Source organism: Neodiprion pinetum, chromosome 1 (assembly GCF_021155775.2).
Source record: "Neodiprion pinetum isolate iyNeoPine1 chromosome 1, iyNeoPine1.2, whole genome shotgun sequence".
NCBI lineage: Eukaryota > Metazoa > Arthropoda > Insecta > Hymenoptera > Diprionidae > Neodiprion > Neodiprion pinetum.
The window spans coordinates 27,076,798-27,091,324 of record NC_060232.1 but is presented as its reverse complement, the minus strand read 5'-3'; the positions used below and the strand labels follow the sequence as shown (position 1 = coordinate 27,091,324).

Genomic DNA, 14,527 nt, shown 5'->3' with positions numbered 1-14,527 from the left:
GAAACTTTGATGCTTCGTCAAGGTTTTATTTCATTACTCCAAGTTTCGGCACGAAAAAATTGGAAATTTGGTGCTTTCGGAATTTCAATCCCGCCCCCATCAATTGACTACAACTTCTGCACAATGGTTTCGACACGTATTTCTTTGTTACGGTGTTTGTGTGTTCTCTGCTCTCCCCAAAATTGCCATCACGATTTTTCTATACGTCAGTCACGATGTTCTTTCAATATCAATGTCGTGGCCTACCAAAACGATTCAAAAAACTTTCGCTCTTCAAATTTCATTCATTTATTTTTCGCAACCGTATCAGCCGTTGAACTCGGCTCGCTTATATCTGCCCCGTGAGCAGCAACAGCGGACTCTATATAATTCCTGATAATTTGCAAGCACAATATATATATATATGTATACGCCTGTGTAACATGTACGCGCCCGTAACCCACATCGTATCGGATAATGCACTCGCTGCATAAAACAGACGTAATGGAGGAGAGGAGATAGAGAGTTGGTAAGCCTGAAAGCGTGCAGTGCGTTAGTTATATTTACGCTTTTATGTGGTCCCGTGGGATTAAGGGAACCGTTCCCTTCACGCCCCTCTTCGTTGCCCACTACAACCACCGCCATTATTTCTTCCATCATTGGCAGAGCTGATACGCCATTGGGAATTCGTTATACCCGTTCTTTTAACGAATTAAAGATCGAGCAAACGTTTTTTTTTTTCTTTTTTTTTTTTTAACCCATACCTTACAAAGGCGCTGCACCGAGGAGAACGAGGGTTGTTGTTATAATATGCCGTGAAAAGCTTGGCTATTTGTAAAAGTAAATCGACTTGCGTAGATTTTTTTTTGTATTCAATTTGACCACACAGTTCCAATTAAATCACTCTCGGAATTTCTCGGATATTTTGCCAGGAAATAATCGCGATAATTCCTCCTGCAGCATGGAGCAGCTAAATTTCAGCCTTAATTAACTTGTCCAAAACACAACCCAGCCTGTATACCGTTTATTTACTGGAAATGCTAATACTCGACCAAATATTCCGCTCATTTAATTCAACTATATCTCTCTGGTTTTGGCAATGTATTCGTTGTTTAAACACAACGAAAATCCAGCTTCGATTTTCCTCTCCTTTTTACCCTCTTACTACAGTCTGTCACTAAAGTTTTAAAAGTTATATCTCATCTATTTGTCAGTGAACAACTCGAGGCTATTCGATAATTGACACGCGATGATGAAAAATTAATAATTTCAGATAGTTGCGAAATATCGCTGTTTTGGAATTATTTTATCGGTGAAAAACTCGTCGTTAAAGAAAGAAAATTAAAAGAAGTCTTTCATATTTTGTAAATCTCTTACAGTTTTTCACTCTCTCAATTCTACGTGTTGTCATACCGATAATTGTCCCGAAAAATTCGTACTTCTGTCCTCGGAAATTCCTCTAACAATAAGATATATTCTGAAATACCCGTTCTATCAAAAATGGACATGAATGCGAAATTTCACGATAACGTAGATTTTCAACTCTCTTGATTTTTGCAGCCTGATTCACCGGGACACGAGACCCGAGCCCGCCATAAGATGTTCGACGCTTCGAGGGGCGACGAGATTGCCGACAGCTCCGGATCATCGTAGCGAAGCTCGACTACGAATCGACCCTAAGGTTCTCGTCTTCGTTGAAACATTGTACTCGAAGTTGGGCCGAGAAATCGAAGACCTACTCGTTTATAACAGGATAAAGTGAGTCTCGTTTTATATCGGTACACATATATGTATTATGTATATAGGCGTATTAAGGATGTTTCGAGAAAAAAAAGAAATTGATTTTTCACGCTACCACCCCTCAGAACTCGAGTTATTGTAGAATAAAACATTCCAATTGTAACAGCCAATTAACGACTATGGCGAACTTTTTGAAAGGAAAAATTTCATACCAATTTCTGGTTTATACAACATTTTTTTATAAAAAATTTATAAATTAGGAATTAAGAAAAAAAATCAGTTATCGACAATTTGTTTCCCTTAATTAGAAATACAATCCCGATGGTCTCAAATTTTTCCTAAATGAAAACCGAATAAGAATTAGCATCCTTTAAGGAGTGTTTCGGGTGTACCGTTTGAACCCGTTGTTTGTGGGACGACTTGATACCGATTGAAATCGTTTTCTCTCGCAAAAAATTACGTTTTCATAGCGTACGAAACAACGAATTTCAGCTCTTATCAAAATTGATCGATGTTTCGTCAAAAATCAAGAGAGAGAACCAGGAGAGCTAAATGCGTCAATTAGTTTCTTCTTTTCTTTTTTTCGATAAACTTCGAGCACGATCATTTTCAATGTAGTACCTAATCAGCACCCAAAGCGAATTCTATTCACGTATTGATTGACTTCCGAATGACTTGTTGTTTCGAACGAATTATAAAATTGTAAGGTAACCTTGATTCAATGCTGCGATAGATTGAGTTACGAAAAAAAGATACTCAGGACGGTAACTGTTACTTGAAGCTTCAGGTTTCCTTTTCTTTAACGCCTGCTTAATAATGTAATAATAATAAACAGCAGAGATGCAACTAAAGTCGAGAGACAGGGATAAATAGTAACTTCAACGCGCACGTGAAAACCGACACTTTTCCCGACAGACACTCGCAAATGGCTGTAGATATTATATTATATCTACCCACCTTGTGAAGCTTCGTTAAGATGAAAAAGAAAACCATTTTCACTCCTTTCCGTTCCTTTCTTTTTTAACTTGTGAATTTTATTTCTATCGTGATTCTTTCTCTCCTCTTCTCGTTTAATTTCACACCTCTCAATCTCTTCGTAACAAGATTACTCGGAGATGAAAGCCGCGGCTGCGACACGAAAGAAACAACCAGGTTATTCGTCATTAAGTTGTCTACCGAAAGTAATTGCACGTCCCGATGGGTGGCGATAAACGACCTGCAATGTTCGCAAAAAAAAAAAAAAAAAAAAAAAAAAAAAACAGAGAGAAGGGAAAAAACGGAAGACCGAATCAAGAAAAATTGGTATGTAGAAGCGGAAATATAACACCGGCATCAGGTGCAGTGCGTAACCTTGTTATAATATAGCGAAGACCAATTCCCTATGGAGATTTTACCCGCGGCGAATAATAACGATTATTAATTTATCCCATCACCAGCGGTATAAAACTGCTCTCTGCCCGCGAATTCAAATATATTCAGAGAGAGAGAGAGAGTGAGTACAGATTGATTGGGAAATTCATCGCTGCTATACGTATGTATAATGCAGGAAAAAAGAAACTGAGAGCAGACGGGTTTGTTATACTTGCAATTGGTAGTCGAGGAATTTACATCGTTGTATATAATAATTATACACATTTATACGGATGCGAATTGTTATTATTCCTTCATCTCGAACCGAGTTTTCTCCTCTCGGAATCGAACAGAAATTTAATAAAATTTAATGCAATCGTTTCGTTTCTTTATACAGTTCAAAATAATTCATTTATTTGAAGCTATAGCAGCTGGCGGCAGAGTTTATCTTTACTCGCTACTGTAAAACTGAGAGAACAATTCCCACAATGCATTTATTTTATTTATTAAAAATAGAGTTTTGACAGCTTGAAGCTCAATCCGGATCATATAAAGCGATTTTTCGAAATGTGCTAAATGAAAGAAAAAGAAGGAATTAAAGTGAACTAATTCTCATAGAAAATTAAGAACAGTAATACGCAAGTCTTTAAATTTTTTCTTGGAAAATATAATCTGTCTAGTTTTTAACTTTGACTGTTACTACGCACAATATTTTCAAAAAAGCCAAAATCGATAATTCAGTTCGTACTCGTAAAATTATTGCACGTGTTCCGCAAATGGACATAATTCGTAGGAATTGAACTTGACTGCCATTCCTTACATGAAATCAATCGACATCAGCAATAAATTTGGTCAAAGCGCAATAGTAAAAATGATAAGAATCGTAAACGCTTGATGTCGAGAGGTCGTAAAATAATTTTTTAAATAACTTGACTTACGCCTCTACGGCAGCACCATGTCGAAAATCGTGGCTTACACGCTTCTTTCGTATTCCATATTAGCCGTAAATTCTACGCGACCTGCATGCAAAACCTTCGCCCTCCAGCTCGTCAGGGGAAAATTAATTACGGCACGTCGAAGTTATTTTCTACCGTATATTAACTGACCGATAATATCAAGTAATAATATATGGATACCCCCATGTGGACGAAGGACGATAGCTTCTGGACCCCGGGGATTTTCCATGCATTAACGTTTCGCGCACAGGCACAAACGCGTGTCGATATTCGTGCGCGCAAACACAAAGTCCCGAACGATATGATCCACAGGATTTCGGATCGAGGTGCGCTCACGGCTGATAATTCAAAAGCCAGTTCGCTTTATCCGTGTATAAAGCAATTTCATAATCGATAACACCGAAGCCCGATATCTGCTTCAGCGTGATTATTAGATTGGGGCGGACGAAAGCTCGATCGGGGACTGAAATACCGCGAATACGACAAGAAAGACCCAGTGTGGAAAATTATGAATTTCATTTTAGCGCAAGCGCCGGAGTCGTCTTATTGCACTGTTTAAAAATGGTTTCGAGAATATATAACGTTCTACAATATATGAAAAACAATATCTTGTTAAAGTTGTCCCGATTTTTAGTAGAATTGAAAAAAATGTACTTGCACGCAAACGTAATGAGAAGGATAAAATTGTTGAAAACAGCGTTGTTTGAGTTTCGTCAAAACAATATTTGAATCTTTTGTCTTATCCTAAAAACTTGTTATACCATTTAAAAAAAATGCTTGGTTGCGACAAAGTTTATTCGATCCATCGTCGGAATTAATTGACGACTTGATATATTGTGACTTTGTTCTGAATTTTGAATTTCTAAAATCTTATACAGAGCTGTAGGCATAGTAAGTTTGAAATTCGAAGTATGAGATGTTGAAAATTTGAATAAAAAATTGTGCGCGCAAGAAAAAAGAAAAATCTCAACGATACAGTTTCCATCATCAACCAGCAGAAGACGTGCGTTTTCTCAGAAGCTCGTCACACGTTTCTGAACTAACAAACTTAGCGTCATCACTAATTCACGCCGTTCCGTTTTTACACAAGTACACAAGGTATATACAATATACATTCTTTTCTCGTTCCGTACGCATCATAATATACTCAAATCCGGAGATAAAATTTCCATCCTTCCGGCTTGCACCGTTGAGAGAATGTTATTATTTCTTCTCCGGGCACCCCCTTATACTCCCCAACAGCAGCCCCTTAATTGCGTAACCACGAGGTCCACGAGGCCGCAGGGCCGTATTAATATTAAGCGCCCTCGACGCACGAGGCGCGCGGGCATTCGTTAAGATAATCACCGGAGACCCGAATAAATTCAAGCCCCCGTTCCACCCTTACACTACCGCCGGTCACACCCCGCAGCTTTTGCAAGCATGAATTAAAAGCTATCCTCTTAAAGCTGCAGTAACGAAGGACAGCAACAGCAACGCGGATAACTCGACACCGGCCGAGCCTAGCTTTTGCCGTTTCAAACCATTGCTAAATTACCGTGGCGAAGCTAATATCCCTCGCGGTTTTCGCCTAATTATCCCTGCAGGATCCTCTATTAATTGACGTCCCGGGATCAGAGCGGCCGCCGAGTCCTGGTTTTACAGGACGACCGTACGGCAAGCGGATTACCGGATCTTCGGCTATGCGGTTTAAAGCTGGCGAAAAATCGAAAGAGCTCGTCTCGTGTATCCAGATTTCATTAACTTTCGAACTCTCGTTACATGTGTGCTTGCCGGACGATCCTCCAACTTTTTTTTAATAAAATCAGCTTTTTACCGGAAATATTTCCATTTGATCGCAGTTTGGATATTAATCTTGTACGATGTAACACTGACCATGAGAATTATAAATCGTCATACAAACACTGTGAGCAATTTTATCACAATTTTCAATTGAACCTTTTACTTTGAGTTTTTACGACTTCCCGTCTTCGCAAAAACAATATGATGTAGGTAATACCTTGTTTGTGGATAAAAAAAAGTTTCATCTTTCCGAATATGTAATACATTTTTAGATAGATTCTCAGGAACTTGGGATCCCGCTTTCGTCCCACTTTAAAACTTCAGGGTTTAATACGAAATATCTGCTTTTTTTTACAAACAAATATAAATAACCCATTTTTCTGACCCGTCGCGGGTATTTTTTTTTTTTTCTTCTTTTTACAGTTCCTAAGTATCTACCTGAAAATGAATTTCATATTCTAAAATTTCAGACTCTTTTATACGCCAAACGTATGCTAGGTCATATTATCTTCTTGCAACATGAAGTGCTCAACGTTCGAAGACAAAGGTTCAATTCGAGCATGTGATTAAATTGATCAACGTGTTTCTCGTAAATCGTAAAGCCTGAGGACTTGAAGATTAGAGTATTTTTATATCATAGTACAGTTCACTATAAGATCTACCCAAATTGCTGTACGGTTGAAATTTTGGCCCTAAAAAACTAACCGAAAGTTGCGTATCGGCCCGCCTACTTGTATATTTATATCTAGCGTTTTTGTGTGACGTGACTGAAAAGTAACTAAAAAATTTAACAAACAAGGGCGAAAGAATCTTGTTTTCCTTTCCCTCTTTGATTCTTTTTTTTTTTTTTTCTTTTATTCAACTCTTGTTATTTATCGCCGGATTTTCAAACTCTCCATAATGTTTAGTTCATCAAGTTCTCGTCGACAACGTTGACACGAATTTCTGGAAGTTGCTAAAATTCATTACTGATATCAATGTATAAATATATATGTTTAGTTATTTATTTATTTATTATGTACTTACTTTGCCCAGATAAATTATAACATAATCAAGAGAATGAATCAATGAAAATCGTTCATTAAACCAGCTCTGGTTTGCAGATATTCACATTTTCACTTTCAGATATTCAGAAACTTCAGGCGGTTCTGTAAAAATTTCTGGTTCGTAAAAAATATGAGATAAACACGTTTTTCATATTCTTGTTACAATTGTTTGCAAACCCAAACGTTCAATGATATTTGTGAACCAAATAGGTAGTCGAGAGATTCTCACATATCCGAAACGCTCCGTCAGATTTGTATTTTTTTTTTTTTAACTTTCGAATTTAACAAGTACTTTTCAATTTTATTCAAGTGTAATACGAGCTACTTGGGGTAAAATAATCAGAGAAGAAAATGACATCGGAAAGGTAATTTTCGCTTCAATTTCCTTTTTTTTTTTTTTTTCTCGCAAACGACGATGATTAGGGAGTACAGAGTTGCGATCAATAATTTGAGGCAACAGTTAATCACCATGCTTAATTATTCACCATGCCATTCATCCCTGCAAACATGCACAGTACTTGAAAATAAAAACGAAGAAAAAAAAGTAACGAATGAAAAAAAAAAGAAAAAAATGGAATGGGCAGCATTTTACTCGAAATATAATTATATCGCTGATCTCACTTGTTCCCGACACATCACCGGCTGCCTGGTCCGTGAACTATTTCCGCATTTTCCGGCATATTAGCTTCATTGCCGGGGTGCGGCTGGACTTCTCACATATGTTTTTTCCCAGAGATATTCTCCGCGGCATGCAGTTCGTTTATTTCCGCCGTTGCATAACACCTGCGGACACGGATGGATTATACCGTATATGCCTGCGTAATCCAGGCTCGCGGATGGACGAGGGTCCAGGTATTCCTGAATTTATACGGCAGGGGGGCGGTGGTAAAGATAACGGCTTAACGCGGACAGCATACATCCACGACCTTTAATACTTTGCTTAATTACTCCGTTATATGGACCGCAATAACCCGGGCTAGCCGCACGCTGTCCTCCGCGTTATTCAAAACTTGATAGAGTCATTCGCGGAACGATACCGCATATATTATATACCTACGCAGCATTGATACTCGTCTCCGTGTAACAATTTAGGTAGGGTGCGGTTATTTATCGAACTCGAGGATTTCAAAATATGCGGATTTCGCATCGTGTTCGAGTTCTCGAAATTTCTATCTTCTCGCTTACTTTTACGGGGGGCCAACACCCACGAAACGATTCACGGGTTTTCGAAACTATGTAAAGTTTGCCAGCTACGTAAAGTTTTGGGAACAAAAAAAAATTATGCTTGTATGAGAATTCGATTCGAAAATAACACTACGTTACGCGATATCTGTAAAACAGATTGCTGTTAGTGACAGTATTTAGGCAGTGATTATTTTATGCTTCTATCACGTCTTGTTTCTCAGGTACCCGCCGATAACTTTTTTAACGACCCTCATCTTACGCATACGGTAGAACTCCGATTAATCCGGCTGCTGCTCGGGATCGAATAATCCGCGGATAAATGAAATCGCGGTTAATCCGAATTACAAGTAATTTCCGATCGATCGACTAGCGATTGTCGAGTATCAGATGTAATCCCCGGGTTGTGTCACAATTATAATTATTAGTAACCGTACTTGAAAAATAGTACGTGTTAGAAAAAAGAAAACAGACGTATGTATTCTTATCAATCCATAAGTATAAATAAATAAATTTAAAATTTTGAAGAGGGTATATTTCATTTTTTTTTTTTTTCCATTTGCATCGTAGCGTAATTATTCATATTTCGTTCGCCTGCATGATGAATAATCTTGGTGAATGAATTTTTTTCTGTTATATTTTAATGGAATTGAACTCCGCTTTACATGAAAAAAGTTTGTCGAACAAGCTTACATATACATGTATTTACGTTAAAATTTGTTCGTTATGAATATATATTTGACGAACAAAATACGGAGGGCTCATTATTCAATTAAATTCAAAACCAAATTTGGATAGCATTTTAGATTATTTCTTCTAGAACTAACAACACTTATTGTTATACGGAAATTAAATTCAACGTGATTATACCTCTTTTCATAGAATTCTAACTGGCTGGGTTATGACATGAAGTTCAAATACTTGTGGCTTTCTCAGACTCCAAGCATTAGCATTCCATTTGTATATTAATGGCTGTATCAATTTTCTACAAATAAATTGTTGTCCCTCTGTTTTCACTTGGATGAATATTATAATAACAGAATTTTCGCACAAATAGGATTTATACTAGAATCGTCAGCGAAGGTAACATTTCCAATGGAGTAAAACTCAAGTCCTCGAACAAATCATTTTGCTAGAATACGAAGTTTATGATACTTGAAATTTTGGAATGTCGTCATCTTCCGAATGCATTATGCATGTTTCATAGATAGAACAATTAAACACATAATTCGAATACTACTTTTCATCCGAAATTATCTCATTATAATTCCTCTCGACGTAATACATTTCTTCTAATTGTCATTTAATTATCGCGATAACGCGAGGCCGCAATTAGAACGCGTCGGCGAATTATAGCCCCGGTTTTGAATATCATCGATTTTCCATCATCGGAGGTGCTTTCATAGCCGGGCGCAAAGCGACGGACAATATCCGGCCGACTACTCCTCATTTCCTCGTTCATCCGTTCGTTCATTCGTCCATTCATCCGTTGATTCATTCATTCATTCATTGGTTTGTTCTCTTTCTCTCCCTCCCTCTCACTCTCTCTCTCTCTCTCTTTCTTTCTCACGAGTCCCCGACTCCTTTCGCTCATCAGCCGCAGGTTATACGGCCCATGTTCCATTCAACTCTGGATAAATTCTCCCTGTCCAAATCTACTTAATGGTGAAATGGGCTGCAGGAGCTCAGAGGTCGAAGGTAATATAGGTATAAGACAGGCTGCCGTCGTAATATAGCACGCCTATACCTCATGCACGTCGATAAAGGGACGGCAAATACGACGCAGAAATCGGATAATCAAATCCTCAGTTTATTAAGATGATGCTATAGTCCACCCCTTACCGACTGAGTAAAATATCAATTATTCTTATTATCATCAATGCCCTAGGTAGCACTGGTGTGAAAATTCAGCAGTTGGTGCAATTTTTACACACATTACAGCCACCTGAAAACTTCCAATTTTTAAGGAATAAAAAAAAAAAAAAAGAAAAATTGTTGTATATTAATGGTGGTAACAATGCTTTGTTGCAGAGGTTTGGAAAGCTTGAAGCATCAGCTTTAGGCATCTACGCATAAGTTTGAAAAATATTAAACAGTTTACGAGTATTTTAACTGTTAACGAAAGGTAAAATATTCCCCCATTCAACGATAGAGAAATAAAAAAACAAACGAGCGACCTTTTAGACTTTATCTAGAGTACTCATCTTTTGGGAGGATCTTTTTTCTACCAAACACTAAATCATGAAATGTAGTTGCCTGTAATTTTCTACTACTTACATATATGCGATTTTCGTTGTCGATAAATTTCATTTTTTCTCTTATGTATGCAAGGAAACTGTGCATTGTGTATAGGTACACTTCATAAAAAGAACTCATAACTGACTTATGCAATAGCAAAGAGACGAGTGAAACGGATCATCAGCATGGCATACCTTCGACGTTCGTTCACACTTGTTCTATTGATCGGTAGACAGTTGTGGGAGGTTGAAATAAATTTTGAAAGACAGGCACTTTCGAGGATGCAACACGCAAGTAACTACCGAGGATGTCTTCTTCCTATCTGACCGCCCGGGGGGCCCCATCCTGTTTCTTCGATAACTTGCGATTCCAATTCACGCGTCAGTTTTCATAAAATCTTGGAAACCATTGTGTGTGGACCGACAGTTTTGTAAAACACACTTTGGGAATGAGGTCAGTTATACGAAAGCGCAGAAAAAAAATAAGTGCGTAATTTTTATAAGAGTGAAATATTTTCAGCATACTTATTGTTAAATGATGAAATTTCATGAGGCTGATATTCGTGTATTCTTCGCGTTAATATAAGGAAATATGAGGGAGAAAAATCGTTATTATTCAGTTTTAGAACGACTTTCAAGGAGTTGGCTTTTCAGAATAAGAATATTTTTTATTTGTCATGATTTACTAAATTTCGAACGTTGCTAAAGGTGCAAAAAAAAATGATTTTTCCCTCAACACGCGTCGTTAATGTAACGTCACTAACTTCATTCTCATGAAATTTCAAAATCTGACCATGCACAAAAGCTGTCCACTATATCGGTTCCTGAAATCGACGATATGTCAAGTATCTAAGAGAATCAACGTGTCGCGATTAAGCCAAGCAGGGAAAAATCTGCCATATTCCATTTATAAATGAAACGGGTCTGCTGATCCCTTGCGATTCGACCGATGTTGGTTGAAGGAGATGAGAGAAGGGTTGAGATGCGTGAAAGAATTGAGGCAAAGCAAAGAAAGGAAACGAATACGAAGAAAGAGACCGAGAGAGAGAGAGAGAGGGGAGAAACTGGGGGGGTGGCATATGAATTCACATTCGGGGATGAAGCCTAAAAGTGTATAATATATAGGTTGGTGCAGAATTCATTCATTCATGAATAATTTTCAGTCTTCTTATACCGCTCAGCATTGTTAGCTCCGTCTTCTTTGCGCGCGTTTTCCCCTTGGTCTCGAGACGCTCAGGTCCTCTCAGGCTCCTAAGGTTGCTCGCAGTACCTACTTCATAAAAATTCATGTTACGTCCTTCTCCTAACGGTTGGAACTCGCTCGGAGACGAGGAGGAAGAGGAGCGATGAGAGCATTCCTTGCAGCTGTATTATTATAGCCTTACTGCCTAAGACTGTGCTTCAACCCTTTATATTGTCGGTTACACTTTTTCCCCATTCAAACTTTATTTACTTATTTATTTATTTATTTATTCACTTCTTCTTTTCCCATTTTTTCTATCTCCTCCTCCTCATTGCCCCCAGTTTGACACCACTTTTAACACGGAGGAATCAGGCTTCCCAATGGATGCCGTGCGTATTGTTGACCCCCTATTAATTGCAAATTTGTTCTAGCTTATCATTTTCTTTTACCAAGCGGCGTATGATTTCGCTTATATAATCAAGAGTTCAAACGTGTTTCTAAACGTTTTTGAAAGTGGTTTTCACAAGCGAGTGTTTCATTTTTTCTTCGAATTAATTCTTTTTTCGATTTTCTGAAAATTTCTTGTGATTTAACGACAGAGTGTTCAATTGAAATATATTTCGGGCTTGTGTCAAGCCAGCAATGATAACGAGGAGTTACCGTGTTTACTTTAGAACGGTATAGTATCTTACAGTTGGAATATGATCGGAAAATTGCACATCTTCATATGCATAAAGTTGAAACGGTACAAAACGCAATCGGAATGATGTTGGTTTTTTCAAAACTTGAGCCTTTTCTCGATCCACCGGAAAAGGGGGTGAAAATTTGTTCCTAAACCTCGACGAATTTCGGTTATTTTTAGTCCTGAGAAAAACGCCCCCGTGTAGACACTCGGGGTGTTGTAAATATAGCCTCGTGACTTCCTCGGCAGTGGTGGCTGTTTAAAACCGGCGGATTGATGTTTATTACGTTTTCGCGCCTGGGTAGGAAAAAAGGGTAAAATTACAGAAAGAAAGAAAAAGAAAATCCCGACCGCTACGACGAAATCAATTATTTAAACAAATACGTTCGAATTTTACAGACCTACATTACATAACGCCGAGCCGAAGATTCGCGACGTAGTTCAACTCGAGTCGTTAATGGAGTGATTAAAAATTTAATCACTGCATCTACACCGACTAGACCGTTCAATTTTCATCCATTATATGTGTACTTGATACAGCGCAGAGTTGGTGTTTGGCTGGTGGTCGCGTTTTATTACTCTAGTTTTCGCAGCCCAGTATTTTCCAACCGTTGCACAAGCCCCGTCTGTGGTGTAATTTAATGGACTCTGTCTGGTCTCTTCATTACCTTCTTACACGTCGATTCAGGGACATTTATATTTGACCGAGGAACTTTATGTGAAGGAATTATTTTACTGTCGTTGAATTATACGTAAGTACATAGATTATATTTGCTCGATTAAAGCTCGCAATGTGGCTGTAAAAAGTGGTGAAAGATCTAAGAAGAGTGACAGTGACTAGGGTTAATTCTCCGAAAGAAAAGTTGTTTTCATTGATTTCCAGCGATCGTTTCATCCGATTTACAAAAATTTTCATTCCTGATCGAGAATTCGCGCATTGGCCAATATTGATTTTGAATTGGTTCCAAATGTAATATAATCAACTATCGAATACATGCTATCGAGTTATTTTCAGTTAATATTAATCCTACCATCTGTTGTCGTTTTTGTTTTATCATCATCTCTCCTGAAATTAATGTCCAATATCGTTTGCGATCCAATATATTCATTATTTCGAATCAGCTTTAATGTTTCGAAATGCGCGAAAACATCAAAATTTAGGCAAACCGATTTCGTCTAGATTCTATTTGTTTGAACATTGATTCAATGCTTAGTTTTCTTTTTCGGTTCCTTCCCCCGCCGCGTCCGCTCGAATGTTTGTTCATTTTTTTGCTCACCAGTCTGCGCCCTGCCAACACTTATCATCTCAATTCCTCCTATCCTTTCAACTAACGTCTCTCACTTCTTCAGTCATCAATTAAATTATAAATGTCTTCCAACGTTCCGAGGAATTGTTGGCGAGCCGTTATAACGCGTACATAGACGTTTATGCGCTGGTACAACGACACGCACACACACACGCGCGCTAATGTATGAAAACCGAGCGAAGCTGTTGGTAAACCTTACAAAAGAATAAACGGCGTAGCTCGGTAGAAATCTTGACAATACGCGAGTGAAAATGGCCGTGTTCATGCCAGGGCGCACAATACCTTCGTAACGCAAAGAGATCCTTTCAAATTAGATTTCATCTCGAGATATAAGCAATCCCGGTCTAGGCTTAACAAAAGGCTATTTGGTTGGCAGGTACCAACCGACCGCCCCATGGCCCTAGTGATTTTGCTTTCTTTCCCTTAATACTCGCGATCCCATTTCGAAAGATTCGTGGTACATATATATATAGTATATACATATGTTATATATTTCTTTTTTTCGGGTTTCTTCCTACCACGATTATAATGCAATGTACTAAATGGGGATGTGCGTGTAATATGACTTGTCAGCGCAATGATCGATATTTCAAAGCAGGTATAACGTGGGTATATGTAGGGTCGAAGGAGAAGAAGATGGCGAAGAAAGAAAGGAAGGAAGGAATCGTATTTGTTTTCTATAGAGCCGCGTCACCTGCTACGCAATTCGACAACGACGCCGCCGTTTTATTTCTTCCTTTCTTCTTTTCCGACTTTCAGTGTACTCGTCCCGGCCCTCGACTCTTTCGGGTTAAACTCACGTTTAATCTCCGAACGAATCGGTGTTCACGAGCCCGACAGCTCGTAGTTTCGGTATCGGTATTTTCGTCCAAATGCTTGTGTGAAGTCAAGGAATAAGGTAATCTGTTTCGATGGCTGCAGATTGCGGAGGGAAAAAATCTTTGATTCGTTACAATTTGTTTATTTATTTTTTAATTATTATTATTATTAATTTGTTTATTTTAGGGTTTCGTATCTCTAAAGGAAGAAACGGAACCCTTACAGGATCACTTCGTTGTCTGTCTGTCTGTCAAGACCCTTTTT

At 38.2% G+C, this 14,527-nt stretch overlaps 1 protein-coding gene across 4 annotated transcripts in view; it reads left to right on the top strand.

Annotated features, from left to right (window-relative positions):
- sfl (N-deacetylase and N-sulfotransferase sfl) overlaps positions 1-14,527 on the top strand; it is an 80,925-nt gene that overhangs the window by 45,973 nt on the left and 20,425 nt on the right. For all 4 annotated transcript variants that reach the window (XR_006884969.1, XM_046637366.1, XM_046637369.2 and 1 more), the window contains one exon: positions 1,540-1,737. Coding sequence is in view for 2 of the 4 variants with exons in the window: in XM_046637366.1 (XP_046493322.1) it covers positions 1,540-1,737 (198 nt within the window). In the remaining 2 variants the exon portion in view is untranslated. The remainder of the gene's footprint in view (positions 1-1,539; positions 1,738-14,527) is intronic.